General features: G+C 42.7%; 2 protein-coding genes across 4 annotated transcripts in view; both read right to left on the reverse strand.

Annotated features, from left to right (window-relative positions):
• mtcl1 (microtubule crosslinking factor 1) overlaps positions 1-7,861 on the reverse strand; it is a 92,031-nt gene extending 84,170 nt beyond the window's left edge. For all 3 annotated transcript variants that reach the window (XR_011978281.1, XM_072668602.1, XM_072668603.1), the window contains exons 1-2: positions 6,535-7,861; positions 2,989-3,213 (exon numbers count right to left, since the gene is read on the reverse strand). Coding sequence is in view for 2 of the 3 variants with exons in the window: in XM_072668602.1 (XP_072524703.1) it covers positions 2,989-3,213; positions 6,535-7,440 (1,131 nt within the window). In the remaining variant the exon portion in view is untranslated. The remainder of the gene's footprint in view (positions 1-2,988; positions 3,214-6,534) is intronic.
• Positions 7,862-12,423: 4,562 nt separating this feature from the next.
• rab12 (RAB12, member RAS oncogene family) lies at positions 12,424-25,084 on the reverse strand. The gene is made up of 6 exons (XM_072668430.1): positions 24,670-25,084; positions 20,742-20,802; positions 16,801-16,939; positions 16,501-16,590; positions 16,079-16,183; positions 12,424-15,446 (listed from the first exon to the last, which is right to left on the reverse strand). Exons 1-6 carry the CDS (start codon positions 24,905-24,907, stop codon positions 15,339-15,341), a joined length of 741 nt encoding a protein of 246 aa, XP_072524531.1. The 5' UTR covers positions 24,908-25,084; the 3' UTR covers positions 12,424-15,338.
• Between the last annotated feature and the right edge of the window lie 507 nt (positions 25,085-25,591).

Genomic DNA, 25,591 nt, shown 5'->3' on the forward strand with positions numbered 1-25,591 from the left:
GTTCTTTTTCATTTCATACTGTTCTAGAATGCCCCATCACTGTGTTCTAGAATGTCCCCCTTCACTGTGTTCCAGAATATTCTACCCCATTTCATACTGTTATAGAATGTCCCCATCACTGTGTTCCAGAATGTTCTTCCTCGTTTCATACTATTCTAGAATGTCCCCATCACTGTGTTCCAGAATGTTCTTTCTCATGTCATACTGTTCTAGAATGTCCCCCCATTCACTGTGTTCCAGAATATTCTACCCCATTTCATACTGTTCTAGAATGCCCCCATTCACTGTGTTCTAGAATGTCCTTCCTAATTTCATACTGTTCTAGAATGTCCCCATCACTGTGTTCCAGAATGTTCTTCCCCATTTCATACTGTTCTAGAATGTCCCCATTCACTGTGCTCCAGAATACTCTACCCCATTTCATACTGTTCTAGAATGCCCCCATTCTGTGTGTTCCAGAATATTTTACCCCATTTTATACTGTTCTAGAATGCCCCATCACTGTGTTCTAGAATGTCCCCATCACTGTGTTCCAGAATGTTCTTTTTCATTTCATACTGTTCTAGAATGCCCCATCACTGTGTTCTAGAATGTCCCCCTTCACTGTGTTCCAGAATATTCTACCCCATTTCATACTGTTATAGAATGTCCCCATCACTGTGTTCCAGAATGTTCTTCCTCGTTTCATACTATTCTAGAATGTCCCCATCACTGTGTTCCAGAATGTTCTTTCTCATGTCATACTGTTCTAGAATGTCCCCCCATTCACTGTGTTCCAGAATATTCTACCCCATTTCATACTGTTATAGAATGTCCCCAACACTGTGTTCCAGAATGTTCTTCCTCGTTTCATACTGTTCTAGAATGTCCCCATCACTGTGTTCCAGAATGTTCTTCCCCATTTCATACTGTTCTAGAATGTCCCCATCAATGTGTTCCAGAATGTTCTTTCTCATGTCATACTGTTCTAGAATGTCCCCCATTCACTGTGTTCCAGAATATTCTACCTCATTTCATACTGTTCTAGAATGTCCCATCACTGTTCCAGAATGTTCTTCCTCATGTCATACTGTTCTAGAATGTCCCCCATTCATTGTGTTCCAGAATATTCTTCCTCATGTCATACTGTTCTAGAATGTCCCCATCACTGTGTTCCAGAATGTTCTTTTTCATTTCATACTGTTCTAGAATGCCCCATCACTGTGTTCTAGAATGTCCCCCTTCACTGTGTTCCAGAATATTCTACCCCATTTCATACTGTTATAGAATGTCCCCATCACTGTGTTCCAGAATGTTCTTCCTCGTTTCATACTGTTCTAGAATGTCCCCATCACTGTGTTCCAGAATGTTCTTTCTCATGTCATACTGTTCTAGAATGTCCCCCCATTCACTGTGTTCCAGAATATTCTACCCCATTTCATACTGTTATAGAATGTCCCCAACACTGTGTTCCAGAATGTTCTTCCTCGTTTCATACTGTTCTAGAATGTCCCCATCACTGTGTTCCAGAATGTTCTTTCTCATGTCATACTGTTCTAGAATGTCCCCATCACTGTGTTCCAGAATGTTCTTCCCCATTTCATACTGTTCTAGAATGTCCCCATCAATGTGTTCCAGAATGTTCTTTCTCATGTCATACTGTTCTAGAATGTCCCCCATTCACTGTGTTCCAGAATATTCTACCTCATTTCATACTGTTCTAGAATGTCCCATCACTGTTACAGAATGTTCTTCCTCATGTCATACTGTTCTAGAATGTCCCCCATTCATTGTGTTCCAGAATATTCTTCCTCATGTCATACTGTTCTAGAATGTCCCCCATTTACTGTGTTCCAGAATGTTTTACCCCATTTCATGCTGTTTTAGAATGTCCCCATTCAAGTGTACCAGAATATTCTACCCCATTTCATACTGTTCTAGAATGTCCCCATCACTGTGTTCCAGAATGTTCTTCCTCATTTCATACTGTTCTAGAATGTCCCCCAATCACTGTGTTCCAGAATGTTCTTCCTCGTTTCATACTGTTCTAGAATGTCCCCATCACTGTTCCAGAATGTTCTTCCTCATTTCATACTGTTCTAGAATGTCCCCCCAATCACTGTGTTCCAGAATGTTTTACCCCATTTCATACATTCTAGAATGTCCCCCATTCACTGTGTTTCAGAATATTCTACCCCATTTCATACTGTTCTAGAATGTCCCCCATTCTCTATGTTCCAGAATGTTCTCAACCTATTTACACAGGGGCAGAGGTGGCTCAGCGGTTAGAGTGCCGGGATATCGATAACAGGGTTGTGAGTTTGATTCCTGGACTCGGCAATCTGCCACTGTTGGGCCCTTGAGCAAGGCCCTTTACCCTCTCTGCTCCCCGGGCGCTGGAGTTGGCTGGAGTTGGTTGCACCGCTCTGGGTGCGTTGTGTCACTGCCCCTAACACATGTGTGTGAGTGTGTGTTCACTACCAGATGGGTTAAATGCGGAGGACACATTTCGCTGTACAGTGACAAATACGTATTACGTGACAAATACCTTTACACTCTCCCCTATTCACAATGTTCTACAATGGTTTCTCCCTTTTAGTGTTTCACATTGTTCTCCATTCTCAGATCTAGAATGTGTTCCTCTACACTGTTCTAGAGGTTTTACTATGTTTTTACTAAGGTTTTACTATGTTCTTTGTCCAATTAATACTGTTCTAGAATGTTCTTCCTCCATTTACACCATTTTAGAATGTTGTAGAATGTGTATCCCCTATTCACTGTTCTAGGATGTTCTCCCCCATATACACTGTTCTACAGAGTTTTCCCCATTTCTTCAATCTGCCACATGTCACCCAGTTATCCCCAATTTACACTATTCCAGAAAGCCCCCCTCCAGTCACACTGTTCTAGAGACAGCAAGTCTTTGAGTCATACTTTAACACTGTAAGCCATAAAGCTAACAGGTAAACACACATTTCTATTATTCTTCACAAGCAGGCATCCACAAACCTTGAGGTCCTGCTCTAGGTTGCGCAGCAGTTCTCCATCCACGTGGCCAGTCTGTGCCACACGCAAGCTCTTCTGCTCGGCCTTGCGCAGACGGTACTGAAGGATGCGGCAGTTTTTGTTGGAGCGGTCTAGCTCCCTGCGCATCTCCTGCAGCTGATACACCTCCTCTTCCAGGTAACTGTCCCTGATCTCCTCCATCTCTGCTCGCAGCTCGTCCACTTCATCCTGACCATGAACAAAGTCAGACAAATATCACAGTCAACATCAGAGGCATACGAGCATCAGAGAGAGGGAAAGAGTTTAAGCATCATAATGAGAATCTAAATCAGCATCAATATCATACCAGCATTAACATTGTTCCTCTGAGTTTAGTCATTTCCAGTTGCCACCCATTAGCTAGCACTCCTATTACACAATGCTAGTTGGGAGAATGCTAACTTGAGCATTTGACCTCCTGGATGACAGGGCTTCTTGGAAGCACCAGCATCAGTAATAAAACCCTCATGTGAAAATCAATGTGAAAATCATTATCAGCTTCAGTAGCAGACAATAAATAGCAAGAAGAATTGGAACACATATTAGGAGTAGAATCTGAATTATCTGAATCGGACTCAGAATAAGCATTAGAACCTGAATTTAAATTAGAATTAGTATTAGAATCAGAATTGGAATTATAATCAGCATTAGATTATGAATTAATAAAACGACTGGAATGTGTATCAGGATTATAATCCAAACTTGAATTAGAATCTGAATTAAATCAGCATTAGAATATTAATTAACAGAAAGACTGGAATGCGTATCTGAATTAGCCAACCAAAACTCGACTTAGAATTAGAATATGAATTAATAGAAAGTTTGGAATGCAATTAGAATACGCATCAGAATCTGAATCAAAATCAGACTCAAATTAGAAGTCGAATCTGAATTACAATCAGCATTAGTGTGTAATCAAAATCAATATAGAATCAACAATAAAAACTGAAAAAGTGTCAATATTAGCATCGCAATCAGTATCAGTGAACCACCAGCATTAGGTGTAGAATAGGAGAATGCAAACTGGTCTATTTCAACAACTCAGCATTCATTAACAAACCAGATCTACATCTGAAACAAATCTGGATCTGAATCACATGGACAAAACAGAGCAAGCTCTCGAAGACAGTTCTGCTCTTAATGCCAGTCAACTTGAGTAAAACACAAACACTCAGACAGTGGAATAAAAAGCTCAGGCCCTAAATCATGTAATGAAGGGTCTTTCACACAGCAGCCCACTTAGTTCTAATAACTGGTTACACAGTCAGAACACACAGTAACCTTTATATAACTGTACTCGAACAGAGCGCTGGATGAAGGCGGGCAGGATTTGATATACTGTTTTCTAATATGGGTGCACCTGAGGGGAGTGCCTTCATTATTTACAGCACAGCTTCCAAACTATTATACACGACCTTCATGGGACGATGGGGGGCACAGTCACGTGTTCACATCATCCTGCCATGTTCTCTCAGTCTGCAGATGCTCCTGCAAAGCACACCTCTACCGCACTCCAATAAACAGCTCATAAATAGCGTTTTGCAGAGTGGACCAAGCTTTGCGAGCAGAAATTATAAGGGCCTTTTAATTTGCATATTTGGTCCCACACAGTGAATTTTAGACAACCCGGAGGCATATTTGCCTACCAGGTATAAAGGCATGTGGCTAAAATCTTTTCTGGATGTAAATCCAGATGTTACATGAAGTGACCAGGTGTAAACGGGGACTTTGTCTATCAGAGTCTATTATCAATCTATCTACCTATCTACACATCTATCTATCTATACATCTGTCTGTCTATCTATCTATCTGTCTGTCTGTCTATCTATCTATCTATCTATCTAGCTGTCTGTCTATCTATCTATCTGTCTGTCTATCTATCTATCTTACTATCTATCTATCTATCTATCTATCTATCTATCTATCTATCTATCTACCCATCTATCTATGTATCTATCTATCTATCTATCTATCTATCTATCTATACATCTGTCTGTCTATCTATCTATCTATCTATCTATACATCTGTCCGTCTGTCTGTCTATCTATCTATCCATCTGTCTGTCTATCCATCTATCTATCTATCTATCTATCTATCTATCTATATATCTATATATCTATACATCTGTCTGTCTATCTATCTATCTATATATCTATCTATCTATACATCTGTCTGTCTATCTATCTATCTATCTATCTATCTATACATCTGTCTGTCTATCTATCTATCTAGTCCTATCTAGTCCTATCTATCTATCTATCTATCTCTATATATATGTATATTTATATATATATATATATATATATATATATATATATATATATATATATATATATATATCTGTCTGTCTGTCTGTCTGTCTAGCCTATCTATTAGACACAGAGAGAGAGACAAGCCAGACAGGCCATGAGAAATGGGGCTACATGTGGCAGGCCGCATCAGGGGACTACAGGACATCAGATGCATGATGCCAATGTGGGACGCCGTCCTATTAACTAATCAACATCTTACAGTGAGCACACAGGCTCACTGCACAGCTGCTTCACTCTACTGTCCGCCATGCAGAGGCAGAAATTCAACCATGCAATCTGGTCCCTGAAGACCAAGGTGACCTAAAAACTGCTGGCTTACAATTTAAGGATTTGGACTTTTCATGGGTTTCAACACAGCCCCTTGGGGGGAGGGGGGAGCAGAAGAAGGAAAGTAGAAGGAAAGAAGCTGGAAGAGAAAAGGAAAAAAGTGAAGGAGAATATGAGCATAAAGAAACCAAAAATGGAGGAGGTGCCAGAGAAAGGGACAGAGAAAAAGAGCAACTCAAGGAGTGAGGAGTTTTCAGCTGCATCTGAATCCGTGGATGAAGGAGAACAGGTTGGGAGAGAAAGAGAAACGTGAATCAAGCAATAGATGGATCAAAACAGGTAGAAGAGAGGAGCACATTCAGAAGACCAAAGAGAAACCAAGAGAGATGGGATGTATAAGAAGAGGAAGGGAAAGAAGAACAGATGGAGAAGAGAGGAAACGGTAAGGTGAGAAAATGAAAAGGAAAGGTGGAGGAGGAAAGGTGGAGAAAACCAGATGGAGTAGAGATTAGGAGAAAAGTGAGAAGAAACGGTGGGGAAGAACATGCAGTGTAGATGTGGCAGGGAGAAAAATGACAAGGTGGAGGAGGAAAGTAGAAAAACGGGTATAGGAAAAAAGTGAAGCATGGGGAGAAGACGAACAGGAGGAGAGCACCAAAGCAGTGATGGAAAAGAAGAGATGGAGGACAGGAGGAAAAGAGATGAAGAGCACGTGGAGGAGGGAAGGAGAAGATGTTGTGGAGAAGAGCACTAAAACAGAGGAGGAGAAGCACAGGTGGAGCGCAGTAAAAGCCTTGCGCGTGCCCTTCACACAGGAATCAGACGGGAGCGCGCGCTACCGGCACTCACTGGCGCCAGTGCTAAACAGATATGAGCAACACAGACAGTAGTAGGCTCGTGCAGTAGCCTCGAGTCTCGCGCGCACATTACCTTGAGGTAGTCGTTTTCTGAGCGCAGCTCCTCGATCTCGCGCAGCAGCTCGTCATCGCTCGGCTCGGGTCTATCCGAAGCGCTCGCGCTCTGTTTGTCCGCTTTGCACTGGTCCGCCTGTCCTCGCGCGGGCGACGCTCGTGCTGCGGCTGTTGCTGATGTCAGTGCTGTCGACGCTGCCGTTGCTGATGATGTGGATGCGGCCGTTAGCGCGCGCGCCCGAGCCCCCGGGGTGGACGAGCCTTCAGCGGTCCCCGCGGCCGCGTTGTGGTCAGAGCCCGAGCCGGAAGCGGCTGAGCCCCCCGAGCACGACCCCGACTCGGCGTCGCTGCTGGCGGCCTGTGCGAGTCTCTGCTCGTCGGAGAGCGGCTCGGAGGCGCAGTCAGACAGGTCCGAGCTGCTGTCGGTGCGCGCCACCCCAGCGCTCCCGGTAGGCACGCGCACCGGTGAGGCGAGGGTAAACGGGGGCGCGCGAGGCGGCGCGCTTGCTCTCCTGCTCGTCTTGCTCTTGGTAGCCGGTACCGGAGGTGAAGTCTGCGCGGTCACTCGGCGCTCCGTTGGTGGCGCGTGCTGCGCGACCTTCGTGGCTTTTTTGGCCGCCGTCGACCTCGCGCCGCCTTTCCCAGCCGCCGTCGGTTTGTCCGGAGTTCCAGCGCGGCGCGGAGCAACAGTCGCACGCTGGGGCTGCTGATGCGCGAGCGGCCTGGGCGACTTGGGCAGCGCGGTGGTCGCGGCGGAGGAGGAGGAGGAGGAGGGAGGAGGCGTCTTCGGCGCGCGCGGGTAGTGCGCCTCCTTAAGCGCGGGTCTGGCAGGGGAGGGCGCGCGGTTCGGCCTGCGCTTGTGCGGCGGCGGCGGTGGCGGTGGCGCGTCTCCGCCGGATCCATCGGCCGCGCGGTCGCGCTCCATCAAGGGCGACGGCCGGAGGTAGAGGATGCGGAGGATAAGGAGGAAGAGGAGGAGGAGGAGGAGGAGAAAGGGAGGCGCGCGCGCTGCTCTTCTTCACTCCGGCCTCTCATCACCTCAGCACCGACTAAATCATGCACGAGGGGAAAAGAGGTAAACAAGCATCAGCGCGCGCTCATCATTCATCCGGTCCCGTCACGAGAGCTGTAGCCGGACTGTCTGTCTGTCCGTCTGTCCGTGCTCGCAACAGTCTGTCTCTCCTCCCCCTTCGCGCTGTCCCCTGATCTCGCGCCCCGTCTTTACTCCCTCGCGCTCCCTCGCTTCTGAAATCTGTCGGCGAAAAGAAGGAGAAAAAACACACCATCTGCAGCCGCTGCGGTGTGACGCCCGTGCCGAGGCTCGCTCCCGTGCGCATGCGCAGCTGCCTGCCGTATACTCACCCTCTCTCTCTCACACACACACACACACACACACACACACACATGCGTACACTACACACGCCCCTCGCCTTCAGCACATGCACGCGTGCGTGCGCGTGTGACGCGATGTGTGTGTGTGTGTGTGTGTGTGTGTGTGTGTTGGGATGTGTGAGTATGAGTATGTTCTACCTGTCTTAACTGGAAGTTGTTTACTTGTTCAACTAATATTAAATAAATACAGTTTTTAATGTTCATGTTTTCCTTCACCCTGAGGACAAGAGAGATAAACACACACACACACACACACACACACACACACACACACACACACAGAACATATCCCGGTCGTTGTCTGCTGGTTTAACTGCAGCTGGTACTACACCCAACCTCTATGAACCTAAACTCTACTCCTGGTCAGGGGTGCAGTGGATTCACTGGTCACCAGATAGGAATACCCTCTGGAAAAGGTGCCTGCCCATCACAGGACACCACACACTCATAGGGTGCAATTTAGGATAGGCATGTATGTGTATGTTTTGGCAGGAAACCCACGAGCAAGGCTCTGCTGTGCCACCTTGCTGCCCAATGCTGTTTACCTTTGAAGAAACAGCTGTCATTTCAATAAATAAACAACTACCCTTCAATCTTTGTGAGGACCTGTTAAATATGGTCTGTTCCCAATAAAGGGCTAAACACGCATGTAGCATTGTAGGGAGCCCCATGTCCACTGGTATACTCCCCCCAACTCAGATCATGAGCCCAGCATCAAGACTGATGAAATAACCCCCAGCTGTCTTTGTGGGGTGTTTCTGTAGCCTACACAGAACTCAACCCTACACCGTAACCTTGTTTACAGTATTTATGTAGACCAGGCGGTTGATCAGGTGGTATTTGGTGGTGTGTGTGCTTCGGCCTTTGTGGGGAAGAGATTAGTAATGGATGGTAAAGGAAGATGATAAGCAACATCCTGGGGCAGTGGCTGGGGCAGTGGCTGGGGCAGTGGCTGGGGCAGTGGCTAGAGCATCAGGTTTTGTGCCCTGCCTCTGCAAGCTGCCGCTGTTGGGCCCATGAGCAACGGCTGCCCACCACCCCAGGCACATTCGCTCATTAGTGTGTATGTGTGTGTGTTCACTGCATGGCTGGGTTATTAAGCAGATCAGATCTTTTTAAAATAAAACTATAGTTTTTCTTTTAAAGGTAAAGTTGGCACACAGTGGTTACATTATCACTTACGTGGTGTTTAGGAAACATCTATATCATTTCTTTGTAATTTGATGTTTTTTGACCAGCAGGACGGTCCCCCCTTGAGAGGATTGGCTCCTTCCAAGGTTTCTTCCTCCAGCTTTGAGTGGGGTTTTCTTGCCACTGTCGTCTTTAGCTTGATCACTTGGGGTTACAGGTTTTATTTGCTATATATCTGGATGGTGCTTTGCAACACCAGGTTGTAAAAAACGATGCACGTTTACATTTGACTCAAGTTCCCTAAAAAAACCCAGCTCAAGACCAGCTTTTGCTAGTAGCTGGTTTCAGATGGTGTAAGCTGGTCTTTAATGGTCAAGGTAGCTGAAAAGCTGGTCATCCAGGTAAAAAACATACCCTATCCTGGTAAGCTAACTGGTAAACCAGATCTTGACTACATTTTGGTCTTACTGGGAGCTAGCTTGGTCAGGTTGATCATGATTATTAACCAGATAAACCATCAAAATCAAACAAACACATACCCACATCTTCATAAAGTAGGATTTCTCAGTTTAGCCAGATAACTTAAGCCCAAATTTCAAGCCTTTCCAGTAGAAAAAAGAGCTGAGGGACTTTCCTATAGGACAATCTGAACCGCTTGGCTTGAATTATCCAGCCAATTACAAGATTCTTGCATTGTGAAGTTGTGGACCAGCTACATATCTCACACACAAACACAAGGGGAGATCAGGAGGCAGCCTTCCATGTTTCTATGCAAATTTTGGACGGGCGTCTCTAACCACGTTTTCACATCGAGAATAAATGAGATTAACAGCAGCTTCCCCTCGTGCCACAGGGCAGGTGGCTTAAGGTCACTGTTTAGGACTGCACATGCCCAGCTTCTGCACACTGACCAGCTTCTGCACACTGACCACTCTTTTCTAATGCAAATCCCCCTCCCCCCCCTCTCTCCTCCCAAAAGAACACAACATGATGTCTACAGAGTGATGCAAATGTAGTGCGATGGACATCCTAGTTGGATCCACCAACATCAGACACAAACTCTCTAAAGTTGTCTAAATAAAGCCCGGTGGTTTACAGGCTTCCCTCCTCGCAGCACACTTAACTAAAGATCAGCCGGTGCAGTACGCATGTGTAAAGGCTGAAGAACTGCTTAGCCAGTGTACTGAACCAACAGCACCACAGGATTCAGTGTGATTCAATGTTGCCATCTGTTGGCTTGAAAGGGACACTGCAATGCTAAGCTCATTACAACCTGCATCTGCAGAACATGGTGGATCACCACAGACCATCATCTCCTACCTTACCTATTGACCCAAAACACATGTACACTACCAGCTAATGGGCATTAACAATAGGAGCTAATAGGCAGGTGCTTTGTTTACCAGGAACATGGAACCCCCTCATAACGATCCTTGGTAATCAACCATCTACTACAGAGCCAGCCAATTGAATTGAATTTGAAAAATCAAATGAACATGATTGACCACTTACTTCAGAGGCAGTTGGTCAAGCACGACATGTCTGATATTGGGCACGTGCTTCTTTAGTTTAGCTAACAAACAGGCTTCAAAAATCTACTGCTAAGCTTATAATAACAGTTTGCTCTGTAAAATGTTTAGATTGGTGCATTTTGAGCAGCTATTCTGGGTGAGTATTTACAGTGGTGATATTAGCCACAGTGTTTGTTAGCCTAGTTAGCCTAGCATTTCCTATTCTCATCTAAAGAAGCAGATACCAACTTCTGACACCAAACCTGGTTAATTAACTACATCTAGTTCTCAGCAAGGATCACAGAACGCGCTCACATAGGTAATAAATATAATCTTTATTTGCACTTCATTAGTTCAAGAATGCCACAAGTTATAAATACCACAAAACTGTTTAAACATGCCAAACTGTTTCAAAAACCTAAATTCTTCAAATTCCTCATACAAATGACTGTTCTCCTCCTTCATGTGACAACAAGGGCGCTTTTCGTTTTCTTTTTTTATTCTTTTAACTTCTGTATGATAAAATGTACAGTCGTATAGGTGATGGATGTGTAACAATGCTACTCTAAACAAAAATGGGCATTGGGAAAGGCAACAGTTATTGCTACTTCACTTAATAAACAGCACAAAATGGGCTGAACTTTTATTTTAATGTGCAACTGAAAGGTGACTGGGTTTTCCATAACACACCCAATAACAAGTCACCCACGATACAGATTTACTAAGCTTTCGGCTTCAAAACAGAAACCTAAAGAGAGACCTAAAAAGTCTAAAAAAAGAAATGAATAATAATAATAAAAAAACTAAAAACTAAACCCACAACAACAGGAGTTTCTCCAAATCAATAGCTTTTCTTTCCCGTTACAGAACAAGCAAAGAATCTGAAAATAGAGGCAGAAGAGCAACACTATAAATAGCTTAGTAAATCTGACTCATGGGGCTTGAAGGATTTTGAGTACAAAGAAAGAAACAGAAAAGCAAAATATCTGCACAGTATAAGTAAAGTAAAAAGCACTTAGTGATAAAGAAAGGCCCGTAATCAACGAATCCAACAATTTCTCAACATGGCACAAGCTGGCAAACAATATTAAAAGGGTTAGTATACATTTCCTAAATCTGGAAATCTGAGAAATACTGTCAGTTTTAAGCTCTCATACAGAGCCGAGGTTAGAAATCCAATATTAAAAAAAGAAAAGACCAAATGTGTGGCTTTTCAACAAGTCCAGAGCAGAAATGCTTGGAGCGGTGTGAAAGCAACCATGTACTGCTGTGTAGCGCATAGGCGTTCACTAGAGGAGCAGCCAGATATCACTTTCTACAAATGAGAAACAAGACACACCAAGTTCCTGAACAGGTGAACAGGTATCCACACCTGCGGTATTTCACATGAACTCATCTAAGGCCTGAAGGGTTTCATTATGGATTTCCATAAAACATCACTTCTATAAGGCTATTCTATAACCACAGTTGATATGGTTGTTGCTATGGTATAGCTATGGTTGCTAGGCAGGTGCTATGATGTTGCTACTGTGTTTCTAGGTGGTTGCTACGGTATCACAGATGGTTGCTCGGAGGGCTGGGCAATAAATCTATAATTAAGCAAAAGCAACATCCAGAATCTTGCCCATGTTAATTATTTACCCCTCAATATTTTTGTAATAAAAAGTTTGTAGTGTCCCATTTTAAACATACTGGGCATGGGATGGATGTACACAATTTTGCACCCCATTTATTCCTATGGGGGGAGGGGGGGGCATCTGTAAGAAGTCGGTCACTATGTGGAATCTGTAGGTACAATTTATTAATATTTTTAAAATAAATAAATAAATAAATAAAACAACAACAAAAACATACCTCAAGAAGTTAGGGGGGTGATTTAACCAGCAGAACATTAAGGAGAAAATAATTACTTTGCGGTTATTTTTAATTAATGGGCTGTATGGCAGATGTAAAAGGTATGTTTTGAGATATTAACTGTTAAATGTTATATACTATAGGAGTATATCAAGCCCTTCAAAAACTAGGAATAAAAAGTACTTTCTTAATTTTTTTTTTATAGAAATCCATGATGTGACCAATCAGGCCCTAGGTGAGCTGGCATGAGGCATTTCACACTCGGTACACTGCAAACAAAGTTACTAACAAATCAACACATCGCTACAAACAGATTAACTGATCACTGCTCGTCCCCACTTTATATAGTACTGTGCATCATGGTAATTAGTGACACAGGAGGCACAAAAGGAGTTTTAGATAGATGCAAAATAGTGAAAATATGGAGGCATCCTAGTAATGAAACTCAAAGCATAAAGACACTTCATGAGTCAGTTATTTTCTAAAGCCGTCTAAATCTTTGTAGACCAACATTAAAGGAACACTGAATGTAAGATCACACTCATTTCTGAAACACTGTCCCGCTGACTTCTACTCCAAGCCTCTCGAGTCAATAAGCTGTCTGTTCTAATTATGAGGAAATGTGTCAAAATTATTGCATGCGTTAATTAAACGTATGCTACACACACAGCTGAGCAAACATCTGTCTAGTTCCCCTGGCATTATCTGCTATCAGTAATGACAACAGAATTTAGGACTGTGAGAAAAGGTGGTATAAAAGGTGCAACATTTATACACGATCCTTTAACGGTCCTGTACAGAGCCTCAGTTTATAGGCCCTAAACTATGTCAATGTTAATTACAATTTACTCAAATAACGTAGGTCCATGTTTAGCTGGCTCCAACAAAAGCAGAAAGGGCCCTGTATCAAAACTACTATTGTACAATCTAAAAATCACTTCATCTCCTCTGCTTTCTTAGCTCGCTCTTCCTGTAAAGTAGTAGGCCTTTTATTTCCAGTTCTGAAGCGCAGAGCGATGCTTCTCTCCGTGGAAGCCTCATTTGCTCCACACGCAGCAAAAACAATAAGTCAAAAGTAATAGCACTAGTAGTGGACTACACTGCAGCAACAATAACGTTAATAGTGCCTTGTAATCTTCTGTACACAGTCTGCCTAGTGAAAGTTCAGCATTTCTTATTCGCTTATTCGCCAACTAGCTACAGGTGTGGATTGTAGTGCAAAAACATGATGGGATGTCCAGCCCCTTTGTAATAAAGAGTAGGGGGTGGGTGCAATAATACTGACAGGCTGCATAACACATGTGGACACTGTAAATCTGACCACTGCCTCCTAACAGGCAACTCCTAATAGGCCATGACAGCCACCATATAAACAAACAGCTTATGGGCAGCTGCCAAAGTTAAAAGCTATTGTCTCATTAAATTTACATCCACTGTGCCGAAGATACCAAATCAATCAGTGGATAGGAAGGACCCTCAGAAGTCAGAACCTAGAAGAAGTTGTCTCTAAGCAACAAAGAAATGGTTTGGGGGAGAGGGTGGAAGCGAAAAAATGTAAAATTCCTCAAATGTAGTAAATCAGCAAACACGACATGTATTCTTGAGTCTAGTGCTGGAGCCAACGTAGACTTGCAGTTAATAGTCACGCAAAAGAAATCCGCTTTTATGCCCACACACTGCATCAGTCAAGTCCTCGTTAGTGAAAAATTCTATTTCATCCACTGTTCTGGTGTTTGCTAGAAAAGTGCCATAACGGTTGCACAAGTTTTTCCCCACTTCGAGGCAGTTGCTAGGCTAGGTGGTTGCTAAGGTGTTGTCATGTAGTTGCTATGGTATGGTATGTAGTTGCTACCCAGATGGCTGCTAGGGTGTTGCAAAGTGGATGGTTTGGTGTTACAGGTATATCTGTATCATCACAACATAAGAATGGTGCACAAACCTTTGCACCCCCATTTATTCATATGGGATAAACATCTGTGAAAATCACATTAGACTCTTAGCTCCAGTGCAACATTAATTCAATGAAATTTGGGCTCCAAACACTGGTGTCCTGGCTGATGGTAAATGGAAAATTGTGCAAATCTGACTTTTCATCAAACAGTTATTTTATTACTGAAATGTTGATGGACATTATGGCTGCAAAACAAAAAAAAAGGTTCTTCATGGCTGCAAAAGAATGCAGGCAAAACTTTTACTATGTTGCATGGAACATAATCACAGTGCAGCAAATTAGTCTCAGTACTATATCTTGCTGCCTAACTACACAGTCTGGAGATCCAGAGACACCATTAGAGTTCTAATACACAGTGTGGAAATGTTCTCTATCGAACAGTGTGAATCCTAAACTAAAGAAGCTTGAGTTTTATGTAAGAAAAGAAAGACTCATCTCCTACCTACCCCATTTAATCTCCATGTGTGAGCATTGCATCAAAAGAGAGGGGATGTTTACCTAGAAGGCACCTGTAGGACACCCCAACCATGGGCCTCCTGAATTATGAGGTAGAGTGGGTGGGGAAGTAGAGTAAAGGGGTATGTGTATGTGGTGAGGTCTTCCACATCTGAATGCACACAGCTGGAGCAAAATATGCTGATCAGCCTCTGTAATTATGTGCTTCTGAGAGTCTATACTGGATGTGCAACCTAAATTTTACATTCTACAGAGGACAAGCCTAGCAGTGAAGGATTCTTACAGGCGATGGAGACAGAAACAGAAGCTTTTAGTCATTTTCCAAAGTCTTCGCTTACTCTGGGCATGACTGACCGTTCTCCCATGTGTTCCACATGAGCTGAAGTCTGTGCTCCCCCTGGTGGTAGGGGGTGCATTTCACCATCTAGTGGTCAGAAGCTGTAACTGCAGGTGCCCAGGGCAGACAACAGAAGAAGGTGAGGGTGGATGGGGGGGCTTGGTGGAAATCAGAAAGACAATGGAGGAGCATCAACAGCAGCGCATACGAGGTGGGGGCAGCTCCGGGGGCACCTCTGGTTCCGGTTGGAGAGAAAGGACGCTGTTAGAGAGTTCCCTGCTGGGCACTTCAAGAGGCATCTGCAAAAACAAGAAATAATACATGTAATAATACTGGCAATAAAAAAAGAACTGCTGTCTGTAACGATCACTGTGAAATTTAAATGGCAGGGTGCAATCAGACAAACAATGGCTTTTCAGATTTTTTAGATCCTTCTCCGGGCTTCAGGCTTACACAGCTTTGGCTAATTTTTGTTATGTATTCCTCAAATGATCCAAATGAAGTGTATCTCTACATATTCTTCAGTTAGTAGACACCGTTTAAAAACTCCAGCAGCTCTGCAGCGTCTGATCCACTCGCACCAGCGCAACTAACACACCGCCAACACCATGTCAGTAAATCTGCAGTGCTAAGAATGACTCACCATCCAAATAATACCTGATCTGTGGTGGACCTGACCATTGAATAACAGGGTGACCGAAGGCAAACAAAGTAAGCAGAGAAACAGAGGGACTACAATCTGAACTTATAGAACTACTAAGGTCTCCTTGATGGTAAGTGGAGCTGTTATTACGGACAGGGAGTGAAGAAACAAGAAAGTGGTGTTAACGTAATGGCTGATCAGTGTATATTAAAATATACATTGGTTTGAATTATTTTATGGTTTCTGGACTGCGTTAAGAAGTTTGAGTTAAAATGGAACGTTACCAACCTTACTCAAAATGTCATCCACTAGCTTGAGAAAGATCTCATCCACATTGAAGTTATCCTTGGCACTGGCCTCGCAGAAACGCATCCCTGATATCCGCGAGGCAAACTGCCAATCAGGAGAGAGAAGAGGTGCATGAGAGCACTTCACAACCAATCAGCTTATACTTGTGTCCTTCACTGCCATCACTTTAGGACAAATATTCAGAGAAGAACTGTGGTGAGTAATAAATACCTATATGTGAGAATTCTGACTGCTTTAAATGTGGGAATAAAGAGGGTCAAAGACCAAAACACACCTTAATAAACCAAAAAAATAATCTTCCAATTGCACCTTCTAACATAGTTTGGGAGTTAAAACACAATTTCAATTAGTTCTTAATTTTTTTCATGAAATCTGTAAAACCAAGTGAAAGACCCACTCACCCTCTCTGCCTGTTGTCGTGTGATGATGCGGTCAGATTCACAGTCAAGCTTGTTCCCAACCAACAGGAGCTCTGCCTCCTCTGACGCATACTGTAGAATACAAAACACTAAAGCTCTCTCACTGCTCTTCAGCACCATCTATCTAATCATACAAGTGACATCAAGAAAACAGTAATTGACCCTCTATGATCATAAGCAAAGGAAGCAAAGGAATCATCATTTCAATATGGCTAACCATCAACAGCTGCTTATGCACCATTGCTAAAGAATTCCCCGCACTCAGCAGCGTATCTTCAGTACCTTGTCGATCATTTTCATCCACTTGGGCAGGTCGTCGAACGTCTCCTGCTTGGTGATGTCATAGACTATTATGATGCCCTTTGCGCCTCGATAATAGGCTGAAGTGATGCTGTTAAACCTCTCTTGACCAGCTGTGTCCCTAGAAAACACCACCATTTTACTGCATTCATGCATAACACCACTATATATCCCTGCATTCCTACTGTAACCAGCTCATTAGTGTATCACTGAAAACCACTTCTATTATACACATCGCAGCATTTGAGCAGTTAGTGCTCATATCTTAGATGCACAGTTCAGAAGAAAAACAATGTGCATGAACTTTACCATATTTGCATGACAGAATCCGATTTACTTATCCACCCCATTTCAAAGTGTCAGGGGTTTGGATATTGTAAATATAAGGATTTAGTCAAAGGCAGTGGTCTCCAGTTGTGGCAGGCTTTAGATCCAAGCCTAATCCATCTCAATCTGATTCAACTAATTACTGCCTTCAGAAGTCCTAATTACTTGCAGGAAGGTAGCTCTCCAGGAGAAGGATTGGAGAGACCATTGGTCCAAGGTTAAATTAACATGCTAAACATAGTTGAACATGATCATTAACAAGCAGTAAATAGTGAAGATTCTAATATCTCTGTAGGCAGACACACACAAGCAGACATGAGTTTAGAACATTGTTGACCAATTATCGCCACAGCAAAAAAAACAAAAAAACAATTAACAGGATTTTTTTTTTTTTTTTTAAGAACGTGCTCTCAACTCGGAAACATATAGCACCTAGCACCCTGAGGCTAGGCTGGGACAAAAATATGTGGAGCAGTCCGAACAGAATTGGACTGATCCTTAAAGAACCATCATCATTATGAGGACATCAGGATTTTCACATAGGGAAAAATAAATTAACGGCACTTCAAAACCAGGGGCATTTTTTTTTATGTTAGATTAGAAGAACACTCTAGTGAGACTCTAGATTCGCTTAGAGATTCTATTTCATTTGATTCAGAGAATGATATCCTTTGATTTCACTGTACCTTATTGACCCTAGCCTGGCCGCATTTTCCAAAAACAGGACATGACGTCACAAAAAGACGTCACACGCTGAGACATCTCATGGCAGTGATGACATGTTAAGGCGAACAGTGGTGTAGCCGTGGATGCTGAGTAGCTGGATGTGAGTAGACATGTGACACAGACAACGTGACCGTTAGTGACAGCCATCTGCAAAGATGGAGGCAAGACAGGCTGGGGTGGGCGTGGTGGGGGTTAGAAATCAACAGATAAACATGTTAAGAGTGATTATGTCCAATTATTTCTGACAAGTTAATGAGTAAGCTGAAGACAAGCCACATGGTGTTTAAAAAATTAATTAATTAATTAAAAAAATAAAAAATAAAATAAAATTATGGAACTCAAGAATTAGCTTGAAATGTACAGGGTCTAAATGCTGGTAGAAGTTAAATTTGCTCCATTAACCAGAATTCCAGAGCAGGTTTTGTAGTTATGCCTGCCCATTTTCATTCATCTTAAATGTGTCTTGAGCTGGCTTCTCTGCATACTATCTAAAGTGATGGTTTGTCCAATAATCAGAATTTACACAAAATATCCATCTATCCCAAATATAGTTAGACGGCAAAGTAGACACGTGACCATAATTAATAAAAAGGTATACTGCAATATTCATAACAGGCAACACAGCCTTTATGGACACTTTAATTCTGTCTAACAGTCTCCCCAGCTAAGGGTCAGAGTGCTGTCCTTTCATACTCAATGTGCTATGCTAAACAAACAAAAGTATTCTGACACCTGCTCATTCATCTTTTCTTCCAAAATCAAAAAATAATTTATCCTGTGTTTGTTGTTGAATGGCTTTCTACTAGATTTCTGAGCATTGCTGTGAGGATTTGATTGCATTCAGTGACGAGAGTCAGTAAGGTCAGGATATTGGATGACTGACCCACCTTATCCCGAAATCCCTAACTCCTTCCAAAAGCACTGGATGGATCACCATTGTTTCATTGCTCCACAGCTCAACGTGGGGGCTTTACACCCCTCTATCCCACCCCCGGCATTAGGCATGGTGCCAATAGGTTCATGTTCATCTGCTCCAGACTGTCATATTCTATTGGCAATACAGGGATTAGACAAGCTGTGTGTGCACACAATGGGTGTAACTTAAACTGACTGAGAGCTGTTCTTTCATGTGCTATGTGCCATCTAGAGCACCACATGTTCTATCACACAAAACACCATTTGGACGTGGACAGAAATCCCCAAGACATCATTGCTATTAAAAATGGCCTTTAGAGCAGTAGATGCATGTTGTGATACATGTTAAATATGTAATATTTCTTCTTAATATGAAACGGAGGTCTGTTAAAAAACGGTGATAAGGTTACAAAACTACCCTGACATACAGCTTTTATATCAGCACAGGTCTCCAGCCAACATATACTTGGTGTCTGAAGTTTGCTTCTTAGGTTTTTCTCTGGTAAGCTTAGAGAAAACCGTTGCTATAGTTATGCAAACTGATTCTGTGTGACCTGCTGTCTGAGATTACTCAACAAGTAGAATGCTAAACTGGACGATGTCAGCTTTAACTTAGCTTGACAAATGCACATATTATACACTTCACTGATTCTAAGCTTGCCATGTCATTATTCTAGTTGCAGAGAGCCACAATAACAAGAAACACAGGAATATAAAAAGAAATCAGTGAGCGGGGCAGTGGTCTGATCTATAAGGGGTAAAGCAGCAGGGAGGAGGTGGCAGAAAGGAATTTAGAGGGCAGGACCCAAAAGAAGGTCAGCAAAACAGTGAGTAAGCCACAAGGGGAGGTCAGTGAACAGAACATGTTATTGTTAGTTATCAGATCCAAGCACATTGCAGTCATACTACATACATGTTCACATCGTTTGTAGGCATAGGGGTGGGCAATATGACAATATTTTATTGAATTGAGATGCAAAATATGCTTTTCTGAGTTTATCATAAAATGTCAGTACTTAAAAAATGCTGACCGACTGCACGTTAAATTACAGAGAGAGTAATTCGTCCTGTTTAATTGGATACAATTTTTTTTGTTCGGTTGGCTGTTTGTTTTTTTTACTTGGTATGGGAGAGTACCTGCTTAGCAGTTGTTTTTTTTTTATCTGCAGCTACTAAATTTTGTCTGCATGACAAAATATCACAAATTTTGTCATGAAAATGTCTTTAAATATGGCAATATAATGTTTTAACAATTTATTTAGGCAGCATTGGCAAAAATAGCAAACAGAGGAAAAGCTACTGAAGTGTCATCAAAGCATTACAACAGATATTATGATACGATTATGACTAAACTGCTTCATTACCTTTGAGAACGCTCAACACTGGAACGGCCCCGATCCCAATCAGACCAGGACGTCCATAATTCATTATATCGTAAAAAAAAAATAATCAGTCTTAGATAATTAGTCTGGTGGATTTTTTTACTGTTTACACTCGACTACAGTTTAAATAATTCGTTCAGTCACAATAGTGCATACAATGTATTTTACCTAATTGTACAGAGAGAATTAAATTACAAATTTCAACAAGAACAAGTGGTTAAGGTGATGTTCAGAGATTTATCCCCTGAATTAGTGAGTGATGCAGTTTTCAGAACATTATTCTCCATGATCCTTTGGCATTATCCCAGCACATATGTGAAGACAAGCTGAGAATCATTCACTGATGCACTGCTGAAGGTCAGCCAGTTCAAGCAATGATTCAACTTCTGGATAAAGCAACAGGCTGGAACAGATTAGTCTCGGACTCTGACGCTGAGCGAAGGGGGCCTTATGTGTGAGACTTCCTGGCTGAGAGCATAGCTAAGTCCACCTCGTGCTTCTGAGACACAGGAAGTGAAATGGTCAGGGTGAATCAGTGATAAGGGGAGCGAGCATTTCCTGCTGTCCACTTACCAGATCTGCAACCTGATCTTCTTGCCTCTCAGCTCCACTGTTTTGATTTTAAAATCCACACCTGGATGTTCAGAAAGACAGGCACATGACAGAAGGAGTTAGAGAAAGAAAGCAAAATAAAAAGGATGACAAAAATTCAGAAGAACATTAGATACTTGTATTTGAGAAGTTCTGAAACCCATGAAAACAAATACAGTATTCAATCGGAATCAAACCATACGTTGGCTAATATGCAAATACACAATTAACCGTAACTATTAACTTTTGGATTCTCCCTTTTCAGCCTTAGCGAAGGGTTGGCCATAAACACACAGTCATGCTAATAAATCTAAAATATATAAGCCAATTAGACAAGAAAGACTGGTACATATCTAATAAGACCATCTGTTGAGAGCACAGGTGGTTAGTAAGTACTTACATACACTGCTCAGCCATAACAGTAACACAATCTCCATGTTTCTACACTCACTGCCCAGTAATCAGCTCCATTTACCATATAGGGGCGCTTTATATGGTAGTTCTGTAATTACAGACTGTAGTCTAGCTGTTTCTCTGCTTATCTTCTTATTGTCCTCTCACCCTGTTCCTCAATGGTCAGGACCCAACAGGACCACCACAGAGAAGGTATTATTTGGGTGGAGGGTCATTCTCAGCGCTACAGTGACACTGACATGGTGGTGGTGTGTTAGTAGTGTGTGTTGTGATGGTGCGGGTTGATCAGACACAGCTGTGCAGCCTGATCCAGTATGCAGAGAAACAGATGGACCACAGTCTTATTGCAGAACTATAAAGTGCTCCTATATATAGGTGTTTTATCATTAGGTAAATGGTAGGTTTTTTATGGTAGGTAAATTATCATTAGAAGTGCATCAATCTGCTCCTGTGAATCAGGGCTCGTTTGTTATTGCTGTTTTAGCTGAGCGCCCTCGGGTGTCCTTGTTCATTGCTCGGCCACATTTTCACTCTAGAATTATAGCAGATTCAAAGCTGAATGATCATGGAAAGGCTTTTAACCAGCGGGAGTACTGTGTGCCTTTCTTTGGGTTTGAACCAGCACTGAATACAGCACCAGGCTTCACACATGCTATAGGAAATAGCACACCACTTTCTCAACACTATAAAATAGTTAGTAGTATTTTACTTCTGTATTATCTAGCTGTACATCTTACCAAAATTGTGTGGCTATATTGTATATAAAAACACAATGGTTGGACTGGATTGATAAGTTCTGATTGAGAAATTTGAATTGTGTGGGAGGGGACAAAACACGGACAGGGACATCCATAATTATAAATATTTTATCCAAGTATATTTGAGTAAACAGTTATCTACTTTACTCAGTTACACTGTTTAGTACTTTGTCCCGCTTGTATGGTCCAAACTTTGGTGCAAACAGAACCATGACTTTTGAGTGCTATTAACAGATGCTGATACTTTTGCACGTCTACTCACACTGTTGTTGGACTGAAGTACTTTTACTTGCATCATCGTTTCACCAAAGTAACAATACTCCTACTTCCGTGAGGACTCGGGCCATTCTACTCAACTCTAGTCAACAGTATTTTTCTGTTAAAAGGAAGCACTGAAGCTAGTCGAAAAGTGATCAACACCAGTAGTTTGTGTAATGGTAAACTCCTCTAGTGGTGGTGGGGTGTTTTGAAATATGCAAGGGATCTACAGGCTAATATAACAGCCTGCACAGCCTGCGTCACAGAGGTGACAGGGCAGAAAATGGAGGCCAAGCTGTGCCATGGCAGCTGTCTGCGAGCCCGACTATTTTGGGAAAATGCTCCAGTGGACTACTGATCTGATCTGAAGGCTAGTCATTACTGAGTGATATGCGCCAGTGTCAGTTTTCATACACATTGTGTGCTGGTATGTGGCCATTAGAAAATTGGCTGATTGTGGTGGCTTTTAAAATGTATTAAATATTTTTCTATTTCATATCACAGACTCTTACCCCTTCATTGGTGGTCACACTAGGGACTCGCTATTAGAGGTTTAGCAATATAAAGTATTATACTGTATCGTAGCTATGATGTTAGCTTGAGCCATGTTTCAGTATGGTTCTATAACTGCTTTAGTTTAGTGTTTCTATGCTGCTTTAAAAAAAAAATATAAAAAATAACCAGCCTAAATTGAGCATGCCAAACTTGCAGTCTGTCATTCTTAAGTCTCAAAATGTTTTTTTTATTTGTTAAACTTACTGAATAAAATAAAAATGGAATCATTTAACATGAGCACACTTTCTGATACTATTTCTTAAAATAACAAATTTAGTGCATCTGTATCTTTTCTAAAAGAAACTAGATTAGTTCCAATTTGATAATCCCATTAAGCAAGTATGCCCATCATAACATGCTTTTTTTGGAATTTATATTTAAACAGCTTTTTTTTTGGGCGCTCCAATTCACACTGTCCTAAATCAATTCAAATAGACTACATCATAACTGTTTCTCATCTGCAGATCACATGTGATTTTGAGGCATGCTGGCCAGCTATGTATTACCCAACAGACATTACAGACCAAAGATTTAAACAGGCAATATACCCTTAGACTCAAGACTCACAGTAAGTCTTAACAAGCTTAACAGTAAATGCTGTATCTAAATCTGACCTAATGTCCTCTCAGTCCAGCTGTAGTTCTCAATCTGAAATCAGTAAAGGGAGAAGCAAAACAAGCGCTCTCTTGACCTCTTCAGGTGTTGTTGAGTTCTCATACTGCTGTGCCACTCGGTTTAGTACTTTGTCCAGCTCATACGGTCCAAATCAAATCATTTTCAGTACCATTACACCCCTAATGTTGACAGATTTTGCACGTCTTCCAACACTGTTTTTGGACAAGCACTTTTACATGGGTCATCAATACTCTTACTTCAGTGAGGACTCGGCCTTTCTACTCACCTCTAATCAACAGTATTTTTCAGCTCAAAGGAAGCACTGAAGCTGGTTGACAAGTGATCAACAGTAGATTGATTGTGTACTGGGCAGTGGTGGCTCAGCGGTTAGAGCGCCGGGATATTGATAACAGGGTTGTGGGTTCGATTCCCGGGCTCGGCAAGCTGCCACTGTTGGGCCCTTGAGCAAGGCCCTTTACCCTCTCTGCTCCCCGGGCGCTGGAGTTGGCTGCCCACCGCTTTGGGTGTGTGTGTACTCACTGCCCCTAACACATGTGTGTGTGTGTGTGAGTGTGTGTTCACTACCAGATGGGTTAAATGCGGAGGACACATTTCGCTGTACAGTGACAAATACGTGCACCTTTACCTTTACTGGCAAACTCCTCTAGAGATATGAAAGGGCACTACAGGCTGTCCGGCCTGCGTCACAGAGGTGGCAGGGCAGAACATCTGAATTAATTTTGAAATCTGACTTAGATCCTAAAATAATAGTAATAATAATAGTAGTAATAATAATAATAATAATAATAATAAATGACATTGTGGCATTATTAAGATTAAAATACAGTCTTGCCACAATGTGAACTCAGTAAAGAGAAGCAAAACAAGCACTCTCTTGACCTCTTGAGGTGTTGTCGAGCTCCCACATTGCTGTGCCACAGTCAGAAATTCAGGGCCCACCTTCAGCTCAAAACGAACAGAACTGCAGTGGGAAGAAAAGAAACTAGTGGCTGCAGAAAGCCTTGGCTGCTCAGCTGAGAAGACACGAATACGAGGGTGTAAAAGAGATTACCATATCAAAAGCCGGGGGGGGGGTTCTTCATCTCGAAACCTAATGTAAGACCAGAAGTAAGTTTAGAGAAATTATAGCTACCAAACACTCCTGACCTCAGATTTAAGTCCAGACAGTCACTGAAGCTTTGAACAACAGCCCCGCACCGCCAAACACTGAACACCCCCTGCTGCCAGCATTAGCCAGCCGACGGTTCAGCAAGTCTTCAACTTCTCCTCACTTCTCTCCTCTTTCTTACCAACAGTTGACTTGCACGCCTCACAGAACGTGTCGTCCGTGAATCTCTCCATAAGGCTGGTCTTTCCCACACCACGGGAGCCGATAATGATGATCTGGAGTTTGTAATCCGCCGGTCTAGGCGGTGTTTTCCTGCGGCGAGCCGAGGCTCCGAGAGCCGGGGAGCCAGTGGCGGAGCCCCCGCCAAACCCAGCAGCGCCTCCGCCGGCCCTCCGCTGGATCTCATACCGCGAATCCATCAGGACGAACTCACTTCCACATCGGCGCCGCCGTTTCAGCTCAGAACTAAGTTTGCATGCCGTGGAAACAGCTAAACCCACTTCCTGCAGTCTCTTCTGTGGAGTTTGTTAAAGTTAGACTTGTTTGTTTCTCCTCTCGGTTTGTTGTCCTGCGCTGGGAGCACACAGAGAGCGGCCGAATACGTCATCACGCCTTCCGGTTCCGTCGAGTTCCAAAGGGATTCAAATGACGGAACGATTGATTCAGTTGAGCGAGCCGATTCTTTTGAACTATTGGAGTCAATTCATTGAACGTACAGTTCAGTTTAGTCGAAACCTATTATTATTAATACATACATAACATACACTGCAAAGCCATAAAACTGTCCAAAAGCACAGGGCTTTCATAAAGTGTTTAATAATTCGTCCCCTTGTTTTAGAGGGGATGCTGTAGTTAAACTGAGGGTACAATCTTTTTAATGGAGGGAATTGGATTGTCAGTAGGGACTGGATCCCTGCGAGCCAACCAGCACAACTTATAGCAGCCGGCACACCAATAGGCACATCCTGAAGCACATATTACAGCAACCGGCACACCACCTGCCACATATTACTGCAGCCGGCACACTAACCAGCACTTACAGCATCTTACAGGAATTGTTTGTTTATATATCTGTGAATAAACAGTTTTTACTTTATGCTAAA

The sequence above is a fragment of the Salminus brasiliensis genome, chromosome 23 (assembly GCF_030463535.1).
Source record: "Salminus brasiliensis chromosome 23, fSalBra1.hap2, whole genome shotgun sequence".
Lineage (NCBI taxonomy): Eukaryota > Metazoa > Chordata > Actinopteri > Characiformes > Bryconidae > Salminus > Salminus brasiliensis.

Bases quoted from the DNA above. Each gene is read 5' to 3' on its own strand.
- rab12 (XM_072668430.1), bottom strand. From the start codon at position 24,907: ATGGATTCGCGGTATGAGATCCAGCGGAGGGCCGGCGGAGGCGCTGCT. The intron at 20,803-24,669 runs GTAAGAAAGAGG...CTGAACATCCAG, and splicing joins GGCGTGCAAGTCAACTGTTG to GTGTGGATTTTAAAATCAAA. The intron at 15,447-16,078 runs GTTGGTAACGTT...TTGTTTTTGCAG, and splicing joins TGGATGACATTTTGAGTAAG to ATGCCTCTTGAAGTGCCCAG.